This window comes from Hemiscyllium ocellatum, chromosome 22 (assembly GCF_020745735.1).
Source record: "Hemiscyllium ocellatum isolate sHemOce1 chromosome 22, sHemOce1.pat.X.cur, whole genome shotgun sequence".
NCBI classification, from domain to species: Eukaryota; Metazoa; Chordata; class Chondrichthyes; order Orectolobiformes; family Hemiscylliidae; genus Hemiscyllium; species Hemiscyllium ocellatum.
The window spans coordinates 46896716-46917863 of record NC_083422.1 but is presented as its reverse complement, the minus strand read 5'-3'; the positions used below and the strand labels follow the sequence as shown (position 1 = coordinate 46917863).

Sequence of the window (21148 nt, the reverse complement as noted above, 5' to 3'; positions counted from 1 at the left end):
CTCCACAGTGCCACAGAACAAGCAGTTGGGCTGAGAGTCTGTGAATCTGTGGTTGCAAGGGAGCGCTGCGTGCAGCACCCTCCACCCCAGATCCCTGAGAGAAAGGGGGAGGACTCCCATGTAGAGAGCCCTCCAGTGGGGATCCCCACCGCCCGGTGGCAAATGGGCACGCCAAGGCGTGTCTGGACGGACACTTCTGTTTTTATCTGTCAGCCAGGAGTTACTGATTGGACCAGACTAACAGCCCTAATCAGGGAACTCATATTCCATGAGGTCCACGTGGCTGACGTCATTACAATCACTACATCCTGTGCTGGTATGGAGTGTCTTCCCGCTTGCCATCATCACCATGGAGCAAGTTCCTCATTCTCATCACTTTCTGAGTAAAGACATTTTTGCTGAATTTATTTGAGATTTGTTTTATATTGATAGTCCCTAAGTTTTAGTTTTCCCTCCCCCAAGTACAAAGAGATTCTCTCCATTTACCCTATTAAACCAGGGGAGGTGGTGCCATTGTGGTAACGTCACTGGACTGAACTGGCAATCCAGAGGCCCAGTGTAAGATGTGTGTTCTGTAGAAGACTCATATTGGATTTGAAATATTAACTCTGGATCTCTCTCCAAACATTTTGCTAGACTTGCTGAGTTTCTCTTTATTTGACCTTGGATAGGTACTTGGGGGCCTGAGTCCAAATCCCAGCATGGGAGCTGGTGAAATTTTAAATCAATTAAAATCCGCAATTAAAATCTATCATGTAACTATTGTCATAAAAACCCATCTGATTTACTAATATTCTTTAGGGAAGGAAACCGTCTGTCCTTATCTGGTCTGGCCTTATTGTGACTTCAATCCACAGCAATGTAGTCAACTCTTACCTGCCCTCTGAAAAGCTAAGCAAAGCAGTTAGTGCAAGAGCAAACACCCACATCCCATACAACAATTTAAAAAAAATACTTTCATCATTATGGTTGTATCATGTCTCAAGATATAAGCCCTAGTCTTTCCTGATAGTTATAATGTATTGACTATGCAGCTGATTATTCCAATGCTCTCTGCAGATGAGAATGTTCGGCGATATTTGATGGGTCCACCAGGACCTCCAGGACCCCCTGGACGCCCAGGTTATTCAGCATCAGAAGGAACAACCAATGTTCGGCTCAATTACCAAGACATTGCTACCCGTGTTCAAGATTATATGAGGAGTAAGTGCCTGGAAAACATGGGAAACTGAGAAGTCATCGACTTCAGATCTGGGAAATACATACGGGAATATTTTGTAAATAGCAAGAGACTTAAATCTGTGAAAGGTGCTAAGGATTTGGATATCCAAGTGCACAAATGACTGAAAGGTGGTTGATAGGTACATCGAGTCAATATGACTGATGGAATGTTGGCCTGTATCTGACAAGGACTGGAACATAAAAGGGGAGGACATTGGATTAGATTACTTACAGTGTGGAAACAGGCCCTTCAGTTCAACAAGTCCACACCGACCCGCCGAAGAACAACCCACCCAGACCCATTCTCCTACATTTATCTCTTCACCTAACACTACAGGCAACTTAGCGTGGCCAATTCATCTAACCTGCACATCTTTGGACTGTGGGAGGAAACCCAAACAGAGACGGGAGAATGTGTAAACGCAGACAGTTGCCTGAGGCAGGAATTGAACCCGGGTGTCTGGTGCTGTGAGGCAGCAGTGCTAACCACTGTGCCACTGTACCACCCCCAAGATAGTCTAGCTTTACAGAGCTCTGGTCAGAACTCTGTCCAAGTCACAGATTTCAGTCCTGGGCACTGTATTGCAGAAGGAGGTTATTGGCCTTGGAGGGGGAGCAGCATAGATTCAGCAGAATGGTCCTGGAGCTGAAAGGATTTAATTATGAGGGCAGGTTAGATAGACTGTGTAATATAAATTGTGTAATGAAGCAGACTTGACTAAGGAGCTTAAGGTGAAGGAAACTTTCAGGAAGAGTGCCCACAATGAGAGAATCACCCTATAGTTTGAGAGGGAGAAGCTGGATTCAGATGTAACAGTATTACAACTGAGTCAAGGCTAACTACAAAGACATGAAGGAGGGGTTGGATAAAGTTTGAATGGTGGAGCAGACGTGGTGAGCGAACAGCCTAATCCTGTTCCTATGTCTTATGGTCTAGGCTGTATTCCCTTGTGTGTAGAAGATTAAGGAATGATTTACTAGGAGTATTTGAGGTGATTTAAAAGCTTTGATAGTTATTCTCTGTCGATTCTGTGTACTTTTGTGGGTACATAGAACATAGAACATAGAAGGATACAGCGCAGTACAGGCCCTTCGGCCCTCGATGTTGCGCCGACCGAATCCTACCTAACCTATACTAGCCCAATAACTTCCAAATGCCTATCCAATGCCCGCTTAAATGACCATAAAGAAGGAGAGTTCACCACTGATACGGGCAGGGCATTCCATGAACTCACAACCCGCTGTGTGAAGAATCTACCCCTAACATCTGTCCTATACCTACCACCCCTTAATTTAAAGCTATGTCCCCTAGTAACACCTGACTCCATTAGCGGTAAAAGGTTCTTAGTATCTACCCTATCTAAACCCCTAATCATCTTATACACTTCTATCAGATCTCCCCTAAACCTTCTCTTCTCCAATGAGAACAGCCCCAAGTGCCTCAGCCTTTCCTCATAAGATTTTCCTACCATTCCAGGCAACATCCTGGTAAACCTCCTCTGCACTCGTTCTAAAGCTTCCACATCCTTCCTATAGTATGGCGACCAAAACTGCACACAATACTCCAGATGAGGCCTCACCAGAGTCTTATACAACTGCAACATGACCTCAGGACTCCGGGTAGACAGAACACAGGACAGAATCCTAAAACTCTGAGCCAGATTGTTCAAGGGTGATGTCAGGAAGAATCTCCTCACACAGAGGCAATGGACATCTAGAACTCTCTCTCCCCAAAAAGACATTGAGGCTGAGGGTCAATTGAAAATGTTGGAACTGACAGTAGTTAGTAGCCTTTGACTGAAGGGGTTGTCGGATCAGGTACAAAGGTGGGCAAATGGAATTGGGACGGAGATTGGTGAGTTGTCACTAATCAATTGGTCACCAGTGAGTGATGATTGTCACTGGTCAGTGATGGGGAAATGAATTTTCACTGGCTCAGAAGAGCAAGACTTGATTTGATTCATGTCCTGAGCCAGTTTTATTGATAATGTGGAGATGGCCAACACTGTACCAAACTGTGACTTTGTAAATCAGTACTGAGTGCAGCAGGGATGTAATGACTGTTTGTTTATGTTCCTGTCTCCCCACCAGGTTCAGGAATGAGTTTTGGGGTCCAAGGACCACCTGGTCCTCCTGGATCACCAGGCACTGTGTCTAGCACTGAGCTGATGGCTCTTCTACAGAGTAAGTATCACCATTCAATACTGGAATTAAACATATATTTCAAAATTCAACACCACCACTACCCCATTCCATCCAACTCCTACCCCACCTTCTTGAAGCCCATTAGTCCTCAGCTGCCATACCCCAATCCCTCCCAGACATTAATTCCCTGAATCTCAAACCCCCAGAATATGTCTCCCAAATCCAAGTCTCCCAAATTCCAGAGCCCCAAAAACCCAGTCCCTTGAATCCCACCCCCCTCTGAATTCCAATCCTCCACCTTGAATCCCAGTCACCTCCGAATCCCAGTAACCCCAAACCCCATTCCCTATCCTCACCGAATTCCAGTTCTTCCTGAACCCCAGTCCTACAAATCCTATTCCAGCTTGAAACCCAGGACCTTCCACTCTCATTCTGACTCGATGATAAGCTGCTCATCCTGACACCTCGGATACTCTCTATGTAGAAACAGTTCACAGTTTTTGTAACTGTTGTTCTATGTTGAGTTTTCCATTTATTTTGAACAATCTGTGATTTTATTTCCTTTAGCCTCTCCCTTTAGGCGGATCCTTGGACAGCCGGGACCTCCTGGACCACGGGGTCTGCCAGGACCAGCTGGACCCCCTGGGCTTGGGGGTGGAAACTTCCGCATTGAAGATGTCGTTTCCTATATTCAAAGTAATTTCTTTTGTTATCTTTTTAAAAAATGTTTTCTTGAATTGTGGTTGAGCTTTGTCTTCCAGGTTTGACTGTCCCTACCAGTTTGCAGTCCCCAGACGTGCAGGTGAGGTCCCATAAGGGATCTCTTACAACTGGGGAGTACAGAGGCCTGCCACTGCTGAAGTAACACTGGGATATTCCTGAATCCGTGCAAAATAGATTAATTGTGGGCAGTGCTGTAAAATCTTCAGCCTTCAGATTTAACCAGTGGCTCTGAGAATTCTCATTCCTCCATTACATTTGTGAGAGTCCAGTATCTTCTCCACTAACTGCAATGCCTTTTTGTGAATCTCCAGACTCGGGTTATAGCATCGCAGGCCCTCAAGGACCCCCAGGACCACCAGGGCCTCCAGGATCACCAGGAACTGGAGGAGGTTTATATCCTGAAGATCGGCAGCAAATGAAGAGTGAGATTATTGAATATTTCTCAAGTAAGTGGTAACCTCAATTCCACTGATCAAGACTTCAGTTTAGTTTTGAATATTCATACCTTGTACTTGCTGAGCCTCAAGACACTGAGGATTCCCATCTGGTTAGATCTGATATTGTGCCTGTGAAATCCAATGGGAATGCAATGTAACTGGGGCTAAAGGCCAATCCTGTGCCAGTGATGAGCATGTTCCGAGGAATTGGAGTTGAATCTGTTCTGACTTCAATAACCAGAGGTTGTTTAGCTCTGTTAGTTCATAACTGATTTATGACTCAGTGATGCTGAATGTGTGAGTTCAAATCTTGGAGTGGTTGTGATTACCATGAAGATCCTGTCTTCTCAACCTTGTCCTTTGTCTGAGATGTGCTGATTCTCAGGTTAATCTCACCATGATTGTCTCTCTCTTTCTAATGAGAGAACATCCTCTGGGACTATAGTGACTTTCAGTTTATAATAGACATTGAGAATCTCACATTCTCTGTTACTTATGCTGTTTGTTCTAAGGATGTCTCTGTGTTAGAGCACATTCTATATTATCGTTCTAATTTAATCCCTTTGTGGATTTGTGGTAAATTCACAAATGTTACTATCATGCGTCCTTTACACTTTGTGATAACCCCTTTAAGGCCCATTAGGAATTGCTAATTAATCTCCTTCTGGAGCTTGTTGAGCGTAGAACTGCCCCATTCTGGGCTAGGACTTGCTTATGTACACCATGAATAGTGGCTCTGTTTTGGCGTTCAACAATAAACGATATTCCCTTCCAGTCAGGCTTCCTGAATTATTACACATTTCAAAGTTCAAAACAAAGGAAACACTGATTTTATTCATTCACAAGATGTGGGCCTTCCTGGTTGGCAGGTACTTATTGTCCATTCCTAATTGTCCTGAAGAAGGCAGTGGTGAGCTGCCTCTTGATCCATGTGGTGAAGGTAATACTCTATTAAATCGTCAGTGAAAAACACACCCTTTATATGCAGTGTGATACAGGTTTGGTATATCAAGAAATCCATCAGGAACTCTTGAGTGTTTGGTCCTGACTGTTTATGCTGCACTCAGTAGGATTAGATGGAACTACGGTGGGATCTCTCTGGGTTGGGACACTGGGTTGGATGACTGTACTTCTCTCTAGGTAGTTATTAACTTAGTCCCTCTGCTCTCCAGGTGATAGAATGAGACCATACATTACTGGACCAGCAGGACCCCCCGGACCCCCCGGACACATTGTATATTCTGAAGTAGCTCCACGCCTTGCTCAGTATATGAAAGGTAGGTCATTAACTGAGTCAGATTGCGGTATTTACCAGCAATATCTGCCTGACGCTAAATTGATTCTGAACATGTTCTTAAATTGTCCAAGTATTTTATTTTGTAATTGTCATTAAATGATGACCAGAAGCTTTACAATTCAGCAAGGCATAAGAAGCAAACACTTGGCCAGTTAACTTGTAACCTGTCATATCAAAAGTATGAGGATTTATTATTCAGGAGGTCATAGGAGAGCATTTAGAAAATCGTAATGCAACTTGTCAGTGACAGCACAGTTTTGGGAAAGGGAAATCATGTTTGACAATTTTATTAGTGTTCTTTGAGGAAGTAAAAAGCAATGTGTAATATTGCTTTTACCAAGATGCATTTGGCAAGGAGTTACATCAAAGGCATGTAGCAAAACAAGAGCTTGTTTTGTCGTTATAAGAGGGTAAGGTACTACATGGATCGAGGATTGGTTAGCAAATAGAAAGCAGAGTAGGTATAAATGGGTCATTTTTCAGTGACCAGGATATGTTGAGTGATCACGCTATTCATGTTAGGGCTTCAGTTATTTACAGTTTGTATCAATGGCTTGCTTAAAGGGATTGAATTTGCTAACTTTGCTGACGATACAAATATAGTATGAAAAGCCAGCTGCAAGTAAGACATTGGAGCCTGCAAAGGGAGAAGAATTGGATAGATGGGTGAGAAATAAAATGCCAGGTAGAATGTGGGAAATTTAGTAAACTGGTTCACTTTGCCAGGAAGAATAGAAAAGCAGCATGTTATTTAACTAGAGAGAGACCGAAGTACTCTGAGGTACAAACAGATCTGGGTGTGCTGGTACATGAATCATAAAACGTTAATACATTGCTGCAGCGAATGATTAAAAAGGCCAACTTATGTTGTTTATTCCAAAGGAAAATGTCATAAGGATTAGAATGTTTTGCTACAGTTGTACAGGACATTGGTGAGATCGCATCTCAAACACTGTACAGTTTTAGTTCCCCTATTTAAGAAAGAATGTAAATGTATTTGAGGCAGTTTAGGGCAGGTTCACTTGACTGATAGCTGGGATGAGGGCAATGCCTTATGAAGAAAGGTTGGACAGACAGGGCCTCTTTCCATTTTTTTCTTCAGCAAATGAGTGGTGATTTACTGAGACAAATAAGCCAAAGGGGACTTGATAGGATAGGTTCTGAAAGTACATTTAATTTAGTAATTAGGGGTTTCCCATTTAAGACAGAAATGAAGAGGATTCTTTTCTCTCAGCTGACTTGGATGAAAGGACCGAACGATTAGTTGCTAAATTTCCTGATGATAGAAAAATAGATAAAAAAGTAATTTGTGAAGAAGACACAAGGTTGGGATCTTTGGAGCACACCTTTCAAGGAGCTGTGGAAATGGCATCATTGAACATTTTTTAAGGCAGAGTGGATAGATGATTGAGTAACGTGGAAGTCAAAAGGTTTTTGGGGTTAGGTAGGAACGTAGAGTTGAGGCCAAAGTCAGATCGGCCATGATTGTACTGAATTGTGGAACAGGTTATGGGATGGGAAAAGTCCAGTCTTGCTCCAAATTCCTATGTTGTATAATCAGTCCAGACATATTTTTCATTCATTCATGGAAAGAGTGAATTAACTTATGAATCAAGGCTAGACAGGTTAGTCATATCTTCTGGAATTTAGAAATGTTGGTGGCGATTTAATTGAAACATACACAATCCTGAAGGGTCGAGAGTGTGGTGCTGGAAAAGCACAGTAGGTCAGGCAGCATCCGAGGAGCAGGAGAGTCGACGTTTTGGGCATAAGACCTTCATCAGGAATGAGATTTGTTTGTTGGCGGTGGGGGGGGTGCTGAAGGATAAATGGGAGGGGGTGGTGGGATTGGGGGGAGAAGATAGCTGAGAATGTGATAAGTAGATGAAGGTGGGGGTGAAGGTGATAGGTCGGAGAGGAGGGTGGAGCGGATGGATGGGAAAGGTGATGGACAGGTCAGGAGGGCGGTGCCGCGTTGGAGGCTTGGGACTGGGATAATGTGGTGGGAAGAGAAATGAGGAAACTGTTGAAATCCACATTGATCCCGTGTGGTTGTAGAGTTGTCGCTTACCACCCCACCAACCTTCGTATACATCGTATCGTCCTCTGCCCTTCTGCCACCTACAAACGGACCCCACCACCGTAGGTATATTTCCCTCCACACCCCTATCAGCATTCCAGAGAGACCATTCCCTCTGTGACTCCTGCATCAGGTCCACGAACCCCACCAGCCCACACCCCACTCCTGGCACCTTCCCCTGCCACTACTGCAAGTGCAAAATCTGCGCCCACATCACTCCCTTCACCTCCATCCAAGGTCCCGAAGGATCCTTCCACATCCAACAGAAATTTACCTGTACCTCCACCATTGTCTTCTACTGTATCTGTTGCACCCGATATGGTCTCCTCTACATCGGGGAGACAAGATGCCTACTTGCGGATTGTTTCAGAGAACATCTCTGGAATGAACGCCTCATATTTCGCCTTGGGAGCACAGCGGGATCAAGGTGAATTTCAACAGTTTCCTCATTTCCCCTTCCCCCACATTATCCCAGTCCCAAGCCTCCAACTCAGCACTGCCCTCCTGACCTGTCCATCACCTTTTCCATCTATCCGCTCCACCCTCCTCTCTGACCTATCACCTTCTCCCTCACCTTCATCTACCTATCGCATTCTCAGCTATCTTCCCCTCAAACCCACCACCCCCTCCCATTTATCTCTCAGCCTCCCAGCCTACAAACAAGCCTCATTCCTGATGAAGGGCTTATCAGGAAAGGATGACAGATTTCCTTCCCTAAAGGATATTAGTGAATCAGATGCATTTTTTTCAACAATTGGTTATATATTCAGTATTCATTCTAGATTTTTACTGCTTTCAAATCTTAAAAGCCATTCCACTTATGTCTCCAGAACACTAACCTGGAGCTTTCGAAAAGGAGTCCAGTGACTTTACCACTATCCCACCGCATTCTCCAGAACCAATCAACAAGAAATCCACAGTAAGAAAAACCACAGGCAATTCAGAAATGAAATCCAAGTTTCCAATGAGATGCCAGTTACTATCAATTTGTACATGAAAGGATTAGTATGTGATAATCACAAACTGATAGAGAATGGGAATCCCTTTGATTGATGGAGAATTTCAGCCTCACCTTGACTTGTTTGAGAATCAACTTTCAAATATTTTGAAGCAAGATATTTTCAGTGGAACTTGACAACATTTTGCACACAGCTTTACATAATCCATAATGTTTATCTATGAATGAACTTAAATGAACCCCGCTTTGCTGTTGAGATCAGGAGATGGTATCTGATTTTCACTGTGAATACGTTCACAGTGAGCGCAGCTTTACTCCAAACCCTGACCTAGTTCTTGCTGTTTCAGATAATGGGCTGATTGATACTCGCACCATCATCATTGGGGGTTCTGGTCGTCACAGAGTATTCTGGCAAGATGGAACAGACAGAAATAAGACCGAACTGGAGGAGTACCTGAGAGGTAAGACCATGAATTTGCATTGGTAGAGAATGTGTGTGTCCCACAGACTGAGTGTGTGTCTGTAAGGGAGATGACAGGTGTGAAAGAGAGCAATAATGTGAGCAGTGGAAATGGAAGAGTTTGAGAATAAGAAACATATGCAAATGGAGGAAGATGGGGTTGTTAAGGGAGCTTGGATGCAAGCAGAGATAGAATGGGAGAGAGAGGATGAGAAGGGATGCATTGGGAGTTGGTGATGGATCTGGAATTCTCTAAATCTGTGGTTAAAGACTCTGAATTTTATCTCCTCTCTCTGAGTTTGAGTGTTCTTCATATTCACATTCCTCAGTTCCTGAATTTGAAGGTGATTTCACTGTCCTTGGAAAACATGATTCAAATTGTTCATTTCTTTTGTTTAAGATTATGGAGTTGATCTGGGGTCGGTGAATGGAGGACAAGGGAATGTCCAGGGTGAAGGAGGTGAGTGTTTAAATTGTTGGACACAGCAAGCAATCTATAGAGACATGTGAGACAACTTTTTTGGAACTGACACATCAATCTTTTAGGTAGTTTCATGGAGCAGAAGAGAACACTGGTTAAAGATCCAACCAAAGTCAGTGCAAAATCTCTGTTTCTGACCCAATTCTCCCCAAATCTCTCAGTCCCAATTCTTCCCCATATCCCTTAATCACAGCCCACTGAATTGCTGACACTGTTGGAAGATGTACAGCACTGATTGTAATTAACTTGGATCCAAGTATTTGGAAGTGGCCACAGTTCAACTTCTCAGTTTTTGTTTAACAGACTTAAATAGTCAATGTTAAGATACTCCAGAAGCTGCTAGTCTCTCTCTTTCTCAACAGAGTCTTTTGGGGACCTGATAAGGTTCCAATCCTAGTGTTTTTGAATACCTTGTAAAACCTAAGTCTGAAAGTGTTGCTGGGAAGCAATTAGCATAGAGACCCTCATAGTCTTTTCAAAATCAAGGTTTCCAGTAACTAAGGGCCATAAACCCACTCTTATCTACTTGAAAGCTCAGCTCCAAAGTCACAGGTTTTCTGTAAATAGCACACACTAAGCTGCTGACTTCACCGCTTGATAAAAACCACATGGCAAATCTTTTCAATCTAGAAAATATCCAAACTATTCCACATCTTCCAATTTTTTCACATCTTTCTTAAATATAAATGTATTCTCAACATCTTGATCCCATATCCCTCAATTCCATCTAATTCACCCTTCATATTGGTCCTTCTGCTATTTTTTCCCAATCCTTTAATCTTCTTGATTCAAGCAACAAACTGTTTGCTCTGTTTTCCTCAGGTCCTAACTTGGGCTGAATAAATGACAAATAACTTTTGTCCAAAACAAGTGCAAGGCATGACCATTTCCAACAAGGAAGAATCAAATCATCACCCCTTGACTTTCAATGGCACTAACATCACTAAATCTCTTATTGTCAACATCCTGAGAGCTACCATTGACATAAAACAAAATGGACTAGCATTAAAGTACAAATGCAGATCAGAGGCTAGGAATCCTGCAGTAACCCTTCTTTCTGCACAACCTGTCCATCATCTACAAGGCACAAGTCAGGAATGTGAATGGAATACTCTCCACTTGGCTGGATGAGTACAATGCCAACAGCACTCAAAATGCTTGATACCATCCAGCACAAAGTAACCCACTTGAATGGCACCACATTACAAATGTTCACTCCCACCAGTGGCAGCAGTGTTTACCATTTACAATATTCAAGGCTCCTTTAGGCAGTATCTTCCAAACCCATGATGATACCACCTAGACGGACAACAGCAATAGATACATGACACCACCATCTGCAAGTTCTCCTCCAAACCACCTGCCATCCTGACTTCAAGATAGATCTGATGAAGAATCACTGGACTTGAAACATTTAACTCTGCTTTCTACCAAAAGATGCTGCCAGACCTGCTGAGTTTCACAAGGAATTTCTGTTTGGTTTCAGATCCCCAGCATCCATTCTTTAGTTTATATTCAAAATACATCACCTTTCTTTCAGTGTCACTGGGACAAAATTCTGGAAATCCCTCACTAATGGCATTGTTTGATCTGTGAAATGAATTTCCTAGGTGGACAATCATACTCATGAATGAGTGATTGCTGATGAAAATGGCCTACACAAATAGTCTTCAGCAGTTCAAGAAGGCAGCTCACCATCACATTTCTCAAGGGCAACTAGGGACAGACAATAAATTCTGGCCCAGCCAATGACACCCACATCCTGTTAGTGATTTAGAAAATGGTGCCCTGGTGTTCTCATTGCCGTATAGGCTATCATTTTCAGCAACTTGTCAGGCAACATTTGTGAAAACCTAGACATATAATTGTAAGCCTAACTAATGGGGAACATTTTGATTTATTAACTTATAGAAAATTTTGGGCCATAATGCTTGATCATACATTTCCATCCCTGTGTCTCAGGATGCTGCCGTAACCCAGGACAAACTTTGACAGAAATAAGCTATCACCTGTATCTTTCTTATAAAGCAGACCGTCATCAATACTACAACAATACGATATCATCCAGTAAAGAGCCTTTCATTATTGTCTTCCTTTTAGGTAACACGTGGAGTGTGCACACGTCACATAGTTCATCCCAACCATCAGGGGTACCTGGAGCGTCTGGCCGTTTTGTGTTTGACTGGGAGAATGCATTCAATGGGAACAGGACAGCTTATGAGAAATACCTCCGAGGTGAGAAGTAGAAATTTTACAGAATCTATTCTGGCATTGTATGGGGACATGCCTGTTGCTGATGCAATTGACCATGACAATATCCGTTAAGAGTGTGTACCACACAGTTGTTGTGCAGACAAAGTTCCATTCTTTACATTGAGAATAATCTCTATCAAATTAAGTGGCATTATCACCAAGGTAATTGGAATAGACTTCCAACAGATCTAGTGATTCAAGACCGGGTATTCATGAGGTGCTATGGCCCATCAGTGGCAGCAGAATTATACTCCATACAATCTTTAACTTTATGGCCTAGTTTATTCCATTAAGCCAGGGGAGCAACCCTGATTCAAAATGAAGAGCACAGGATGGCATGCCAGGAACAGCACTAGGCGTACCAAAAAAACTGGATGCTAACTAGGTGAAGTTACAAAACAAGTCTACGTATGTGCCAAATAGCTTCAGCGCCAAATGATTCGCATAACTAAATGACCCACAATCAACAGACCAGATCAAAGTTCTGCAGTGTGGCCAAGAATGGTGGTGGACAGTTAATCAGCCAGCAGAGGGTAGATAAATATCCCCATCCTCAGTAATGGGGATTCCAGCACTTTAGTGCAAAAGACAAAGTTAAAGTATCAGCATCCACCTTCAGACAGACCAGCTGAGTGGATAATCCAGCTTGGTCTACTCCTGATGTCATTAGCATTACACGTACCAGTCTTCAGCAAATTCAATTCACTTTATGATATCAAGAAACAGCTGAAGGCACTGGATACTGCAAGAGCTTTATGTCTATGATAGTGTTATTCTGCAGTAACACTGAAAATTTGTGTTCCAGAACTCGTCAAGTCCCTAGTCAAGCCTAGTGCAGCTACAACACTGGCATCTACCTAGCAACATGGAAGATTGCCCAGACATGTCCTGTACACACAAAAAGGATAAATTCAACCCAGCCAAATTCTATCAGTCTGCTCTTGACCATCAGCAAATTATGGAAGGAGTCATCAACAGTGCTTTCAAATGCATATGTTCAGAAATGTCTTGCTCATTGATGCTCAGTTTGGGTTCCTGTAGGGCCAGCCAGTTCCTGCAGCTTTTGTTGCAGCATAGACAAAAAAGCTGAACTCCAGAGGTGAGGTGTTACCCTTGACAACAAGGCCATATTTGACTGACTGTGGCATCAAAGAGCCCTAACGAAACCAGAGTCAATGGGAATCAGGTGGAAAACTCTTCCACTGGCTGAAGCCATACTAGGCAAATGGGTAGATGGTTGCGGTTGTTGGAGGTCAGTCATCTGAACTCCAGGTCATCCCTGCAGGAGTTCCTCTGGATAATAAAAAGGCTCAAGTATCTTCAGCTGCTTTATCAGTGACTCTTCCTTCATTGTCAGGTCAGAGATGGGGTGTTCGCTGATGACTGCACTATGATCTTCGGATGCTGAAACAGTCCAGATTCAGATGCAGCAAGACCTGTGCAATATTCAGGCTCGGGCTGATAAGTGACAAGTAACATTCTCACCACACAAGTGTCAAATAATAACCATCAGCAACTACAGAGAATCTAACCATTGTTTCTTGACATTTAATTGGGGATTCAGCAATGTTAGTGCCATTGAACGTCAAGGGGCAATGGTTGCAAGAGCATGTCATAAATTGAGAATTACATGGCTTTCAGAAGGTATTGGATCATTATCTGAAGTAAAAAAAATAAAGATCTCAATGGCTTGAAGTTGTGTTCATTGAAGAACACACTTTCTCCTCCTTCACTGAAGAACAGTTAAAGGGACTGATCAGCTTTCCACCACCTTGTATTATCCAGTGAACAGTTTTGCAAGCCATCCTTGTAACCAATTCCATCATTGTCCTTCTGTAGAAAATGGCTGGACTGTGTACAGGTCACCTGGCTCAAGAGAATCTGGGACATCTGGCGTTCTCGAAGACAATTGGGAGAAATTCTTCAATGGGAACAGGACAGCATATGAAGAATACCTGAGAGGTGACAGCATTGTGATTTGTTAAGGAATAACAGCAGTGGTGGAGTCTCTGCAGCACTCAGGAGATTCCCTGGTGATGGGGGCAGTGCTGCACTATCAGAGAGTCAGCACGGAGAGAATGCCGCACTGTTGTGGGATCAGCACTGAGGGAGTGCCGCACTGTCGTGGGGCCACTAACAAAATAGTTCTGCTTTGGCTTTTGGAAAATAGTGTAGATGGGACAAAGTGAATTGCTATTACAGAGCTAGTGGGGCAGATCACTTGCTTAGCCCTTTTTAGTGCTGTAACCTAACCTTTGTTGGTCAGTATCTCTAACGTCTAACTTTAGTTGAAGTATCCCACTTGCAAGTTCCCCAATTAAATAATTAAACTGCAAATAGAATAAACTTAATGTAACAACATTTACATACATAAGAACAAAGAGCAAGACTCAACCCTTTGGTCCCTTGAGCCTACTCTGTCATTGAATAAGATTGTGACTGATCTGAAGGTAACCCCAAATCTGGATTCTCACATATCCCGATAACCTTTCAACTCCTTCCTTAATCTCTATGCATCTACCTTCAAACTATTCAATGACTCTGCTTCCATCATCTTTTCATGCAGAGAGTTCCAAATACGCATGACCCTATGAGAGGAAAGAATTCGCCTCATCTCTATTTTAATTAATTTTAAAATCATGACCCTTGGTTCTAAATTCTCCCATAAAAGAAGCATCCTTTCCACATTCACCCCATCTAGACCCTGCAGGATCTTAAATGTTGCAATCAAGTCACCACTTACTTTTCAAAACTTGAGTGGACACAATCCTAGCCTATCTGACCTTCCTCATAAGACAACTCCCTCATTCCTGTCCTCTCCACAGGCACTCTGTCAAACCCCTCGGGATCTTGTATATTCATTCAATCAAGTCACCTTTTACTCTTCTAAACTGTCTAAAGCCCAGTCTGTCCAATCTTTCCTCAGAGGACAGTCCTCTCATTGCATGGATTTGTTAAGGGGGAGGGTGCTGCAAGACTAATCACCTGATTCTTTCTGCTGAAAACTATGAAAGATGTGATCATTTGCTGAGAGTCACTCTCACTCCGTGCCAAGTGTCACCTCTTGGGATGTGAAAGGCTCTATCTGAATTCAAGTGTTTCCTTTTTTTAAAAATCCACTTTTCCTCTCTGTCTCTAGGTTTTGGTGCACATTCAGCAGCATCAGGAAGTGGTGCAAGACGGACAGGAGGAGGTCAGTCACATTAAGTATTCATTGTTTTAAATGGTAGATGCTGTGAATGCAGTTAATTTGATCTGCACTCACAGCCACCTGCATACTATCGCCGCTTCACTCTCCCTTTATCTGACTGTCTCCAAGGAGCAATTTCAATTTTCAGTCATCGGTGTTGGTGGAGTAATATTGGATCGGTTGTTCATTACTTATGCCTTTGTTACACCAAGATTTGAATTTTGTGAAATACTCATGACCAATCTCCCACATTCTTCAATCTTTAAACTTGGGATCATTCAAAACTCTTCTGCCTTTGTATTATCTCACAGAAATTCTCATTCCCTTATCACCCTGTGCTCACATTAGTTCCCAGTCAAACAATGCCTTGATTTCAAAAATTCCTATCCTGTTTTCCAATCCCTCCTTGGCCTTGCGCCTTACTTTCTCTGTAATCCCCCTCCAGCTTCACAACCCTTGAGACAGCTGCACTCCTCTAATTCAAACTCCTTGGGCATTCTTCAGGGACTATAATCACTTGCATTGTAACCCAGAGAGACTGTAATTACTAATTTATTTGTTTGCAGCTCTCTATACCAGATTCACAGATCCTGCCCCAAGCTTGCTTTATTGTGGGACATATACTGAGTCATTACTTATGTCGCTGATCAGGATGATTAAATATCTCCTATTTAATTGCAGCCAGTCGATCACACCATTCGTCATCTAGCTTCTCCAACCAGTCAGATGGATCTGGAACTCATCGTGTGTCTGAAACGTCACACAGCTCTTCCAGTCAATCATCTGCCTCTAGTTCTTCACATTCCTCAGGAGGAGTTTGGCATGACGGGACCTACAGGAGCGATGCAGAGTTAGAGGAAATGCTAAAAGGTGGGAGCCTTATTCTACTTCACTCTCACGGCTCATTCTCCTTCAAAGTGTGCTGTATCTCTCCTCTGTGAGCCGTCCATGATAGGTTACCCACTTGTACAGTCCACCGCTAACACTAGGTTGTTCATCAGAGTCATCTATGACAACTGCCGACCTGTTGTATTCATTGTTGTCTATCCTGAGTAAAAGGAATTGGAGGGTCTGTTTGACTCTGGATGGTCACATGTTCGCACATGATTTTGGCTGACGATACTCCTTCAGGAATTAAATAGCTATTTCTGGGACATTGCTGTGAGCAGTACAAAATCATCAGAACTTTAGACAAATGGTGTGATTTATAGATTTTTTTTGTGCGCAGTTGCGTCTTAGTTATAAAACTGTAATAAAGGCAGCGGGCCATGGAGGGGGTCGTTAGGGTCGACTGCCTACCATCTTCCGAGGTTACGTTAGAGCCCGGGTGTCTCTGGAGAAGGAGCACGCAGAGTCCATCAACACCCTGGAGTTATTCAGGGAGAGGTGGGCGCCTCAAAGAATGGAGTGTATTTTTCCCTGTCCAATTCTATTTTGATTTAACCCCTGCCCTCTCCTTCACTGTTTGATCATGCAGCATTTTCAAAATGAAAAAATAATGTAGTAAATGATGGAGTAGTGGGAAAAAATTATGTAATTTAGGACAGTGACATTTGGTGGCAGGATTATTTGATAAAACCTCCAGATATATGCCCAACGTTGGTAAACCCGAATTGCTCAAGAGAGAGGTGAATATTGGTCAGTCGGGTGGATGAGAATGTACACCTGTACAGGTAAGAAGCTTTGATGGAGTCTGTACAGGTGAGTATTTGATATACCCTTTGACCACCAAGCACTCCTCCTATCCAGAGATCAAGCAAATCCCTCCACCAATCCTTTTGGTAAGGCAATGGCTCATCAGCCTCACTAACTGATGAATTCCCATTTACATTGTTACTAAATAGCGCAATGGCCCCATGGGGGGAATATAATTGCCACCAGCAGAATGTCAACAAGTAAGTTTAGTTTTTCTTGGCTGCACCATGTTCATTTGTCATCTGTTTGGAGGGAGAACGGGAAAGACCCAACAAGACCCCTGCTGCAGGAAGAGATTTGCTAATTTCTGTTGATTTTGTTGCAGAGAAACTTGGGGAATCTTATGCCACATGGCTATCACATGCCAACCTCAAGATGCAGTCTGATCAGAAGGAAAGGAGACGGAAATCTACAGGTAATGCACCGAGGCTGTATGGGAAAAACATGCATTATCGTCTAAACTGCTTTCATAGAGATCTGTAGGTTTTAAAAGTGTATATATATGTGTGTATATGTCTGTGGTCCAATCCCATCCTTTCCTGATCCCCAATTTGACTACTTACATGATACTGTCCAGAGAAGGAACTGTGTTTTATAATAATCATTTTCTTTTTGTAGGTCGGTCTTCACACAGGCGGACCAGACGACGAGCTCATGGTCTAAAGTGATGCAGCGACTCGGGTAGAGCAGGATCAAGGGGCTGACTCCTGCTTCTATTCTTCTGGCTACAGGCAGCAACTTTGCCTGCATCTCACCCTCTTTATTCAGCAGCTTAACATCAGAAGAAAAACTCATGCAAATTTCTTTTCTGTGCCTCTATAATACAGCACGTTAATCGTGGATTCTAATTGCACAGTAATTGTAACCATGGAAACAGATCTGTGAGGATACTGCTGTATGAACTTCCCCCTCCGCATTCTCTATTTGTTCCTGCAGCATTGCCATTCGATGCCACAAATCTCTGAATTACCTTGCATTTCAGTGGTCACATGGGTCATAAACAACGTTGTCCTCTAATCATTAAAGCCTGTTCAAATATAAACAGGAGCAGGAGAATACCTTCCTCTCCCTGGGCCCTTCTCTATTATTCAGCACAATCTGGCTGACCTTCCACCTTAACACCACTTTTCCACCTGCTCGCCATGCCCATGGATTCCTTGAGAGACAAAAAAAAATCCATTGTGGATGTGTCATACTGAATCTTTCAAAAGTTCTGCTCAGGAGCCAACTTGCATCCAGTTCTGGATACCACACTTCTGGAAGGATATGAGGGTCCTTGAGAGGATACAGAATGATTCCAGGGATAAGGGACTGATTTAGTTATGAGGTTAGGTTGAAGTGACTCTACTTGGACAGGAGACGAGGGGAGATTTGATAAAGGTGTATGAGATTATAATTGGCATAAGGCACAATATAAAGTTGTACCCATCAGTGGATGGTACAAGAACCAGGGGACACATTTAAGATTTTGTATAGAAGATGAAGGGGGACTGTGGTAATAACCTGGAACTTGCTGTCCATGAGGATATTGGAAGTGAGAAATATTAATGATTTCAAAGCAAAGTTGAAAGGGGATTGAAAGGAAATGAACACAGAGCCATAGGGATTGAGCGTGTGAATGGGATTGATTGGATTGATAGCTGGCACAGAGGCGATAGGACATTTGGCCTCCTTCTGTCCTATAAACAACCCATATTTTTATATTTTCAATGATGGAGCATCCACAGCCATTGGGGTAGAGAAATCCAAAGCTTGATAAACCTTTTATGTGAAGAAATGTTCTAATCTCAGACCTAAATAACCATCCCTTTAGGCTTGTCGGTCAGTGCTGCCAAGCTTTCAGAATCTGGGTCCTTTCAGTCAACGGTAAGGGAGCAGACTCGTGCTCATCCCACCGTTGTGTTCATATAGCTGATGCCCAATATCAACAATCGAACAGAATTATTGAAAGACCCAGCAGAAGGGCTGTGGTCTCCAGTTCAGGATATTCAATATACAGGTGACACACCCCTCCCAGTGTGGGAGGATGGTGGAACCCCACCCAATACAGGCAGATAGCTGACAGCCCCCTGCCATTCCTCCTTCCAAACCCCTCAGCAATTGTGGGCAACATCAGAGGAGAAAGCCAGAATCATTGGGAATAACATCACCTTTACAATCCCAAATCCTCTTCATGAGGGAGTAGCCAATAACAACTAAACATGACTCCCTGATGTGGAATCTACTATGTTGCCAACCTCATACAGCAGTGAAGAAGGGTTTATGAAGCAGATGAATGGTTTTGAGAGATAGTGACAGCACAGCCTGCTTTCTTCTCTAGACGATGATAGTTACCTTGAGGTTGAAGGTAGAGAGGAGAGAATCCATGGTTTAAGAGCCAGCATGAGCTCTGAATGAACAGAATGACCACTGCCCAATGTCTGGGTAGCCCTAGGACGAGAGGAATGATTCAGCTGTTGTGTTTACATTTGTTTGTACAGTTTAGTTCTTGCTTTGATGGTTCTCTTGTGCATCAGGTTCCTATCGGTTACATAGGTGCCACTAACCAGCTGACTATTTTACAGCCTGTCTTATTTAAAAATTGTAAAATTTTTCTTTTTGGAATAAAATAATTTTTTAAAAAGAAATAAAACAAAGTGGATTCCTCACCAGATTTATTCAACACCTGCCAAAGCAATGTTCCTAACAAACTCCAAGCCAATGGTGGCCACGGTTGCTCTGTCAGCCTGAGATCAGACTTAGAACTGACTGTCAGCTTCACCTTACCTAGGGACTGCAATCAATGCTGCCCACAGGTCAACACTGCTTTGGCCAAGTTGCAAAGGCTGGCCACACTATGTTTTGAATTTCAGGGCAGAGTGAGGAGGTTTTAGGAAGGGTGGGGCAAGGGCACGAATGAGTGATGAAAGTGTAATCTCAGTAAATTCTGTAACTACTATAACATTCCCTGTCTGCTCTCACCTAGTTTTGATTTAATGTGGCAATACTGCTTTCCTTAGAGGATCCTATTTCAGATTTGTAATCCAACCTGCTGTTTCTTTTGTTCATGGGGGTGGGAATATCTCCCCTGAACTCCAGCCATTGGGATAGCGTTTTTGAAATCCTCTCATGTTACTGAGAGTCACACTCTGCTCTGAAAGCTTCTCTTGGTTCAGAGTCATTATGACACAGCCTAGTGGCTGAGTCAAATGAGGCAAACTCAATCCCCTTTCCCCCTTTGTCATGAGGTTGCTCACTCATTAATCTGGTTAAAGAGGACCCTCAACCATTTATCAATAACTGGTCAGAATATGCCCCCAAGCAGCCTTACAGCTGCGTGATTGTGTTTAATGAGTGCAAGGTTCTAAAATCAGTCGCTGGTTCTAGGTTGGGTGATGGTAAATAGGGACTGAGAAACCAGACCTGGCTAACAACACAGGGCCTCGTCACCAGCCCAGCACTGGCTGCCTGGGTAGTGATGGGGAGAATGGCCAACACCACCTGGCACCCATTACAGTGCCTTTAACCCCTTCAGGAGGGTTTCCACTCCAGGAATGGTTCCTCGGTCCCACTATGCATTTGCTCTTCCCTAAATTGCTGCTATTCCTTCTCCAAGTGAGTCTGTCAAACATTTCAATAAATACTTTTAGCATAAATGTGTTCAAGGTCTGATTGTTTGAATCAAAATCAGCAGCAGAGCCAATGTTTGTGGTTGTGACCACGCCTCACGCTCCAGATCTTATCTCCCAATTCACAAACATTCTGAAAATACAAGCAGTTCTTACTCTTGACCTGTGGCCATTTACAAGGCTCTGAAAACAGGAGATTCTGGTATCTTCAGAAATACTCAGATCACAAAATTTATCCCTTTTACTCCAACGCAACCATTCCCTGCTTCTTCACATCATACAGGTGCAAATAGTGTACAGATATATTAAATAATTCTCCATATCCCAAAGATTATTCATGGGAAAGGGAGGACAGATTGCTAATCCAGGTCTTGAACCAATATGATACCTCTCTGATTGGCTCACTGGAGTGACTAGCACTCTCCTGAGTCAGATAGTAGTGTGTTTGAGCCTCATTGTGGAGACTGGAGAAGTTAATCCAGATCATAAAACAAAAAGGTCAGAGATCATCAGAAGCTCAGTAAGCCTCTGATGACCAGTGTGGCACAGTTGTTCTGGATTGTTTAAACATCATTTGTGAATAATCTAAACCAACCAATA

At 43.0% G+C, this 21148-nt stretch overlaps 1 protein-coding gene across 3 annotated transcripts in view; it reads left to right on the top strand.

Moving 5' to 3' along the window:
• Nucleotides 1-20575, top strand: part of LOC132826328 (collagen alpha-1(XVII) chain-like) — an 85508-nt gene extending 64933 nt beyond the window's left edge. For all 3 annotated transcript variants that reach the window (XM_060842170.1, XM_060842171.1, XM_060842169.1), the window contains exons 47-59: nucleotides 1060-1203; nucleotides 3313-3405; nucleotides 3934-4062; nucleotides 4401-4535; nucleotides 5699-5803; nucleotides 9209-9322; nucleotides 9722-9781; nucleotides 11903-12037; nucleotides 13895-14017; nucleotides 15195-15248; nucleotides 15927-16115; nucleotides 17266-17355; nucleotides 17559-20575. In XM_060842170.1, coding sequence (XP_060698153.1) covers nucleotides 1060-1203; nucleotides 3313-3405; nucleotides 3934-4062; nucleotides 4401-4535; nucleotides 5699-5803; nucleotides 9209-9322; nucleotides 9722-9781; nucleotides 11903-12037; nucleotides 13895-14017; nucleotides 15195-15248; nucleotides 15927-16115; nucleotides 17266-17355; nucleotides 17559-17608 — 1421 coding nt within the window. In that variant the 3' untranslated portion in view covers nucleotides 17609-20575. The remainder of the gene's footprint in view (nucleotides 1-1059; nucleotides 1204-3312; nucleotides 3406-3933; nucleotides 4063-4400; nucleotides 4536-5698; nucleotides 5804-9208; nucleotides 9323-9721; nucleotides 9782-11902; nucleotides 12038-13894; nucleotides 14018-15194; nucleotides 15249-15926; nucleotides 16116-17265; nucleotides 17356-17558) is intronic.
• The last annotated feature ends 573 nt before the right edge of the window (nucleotides 20576-21148 follow it).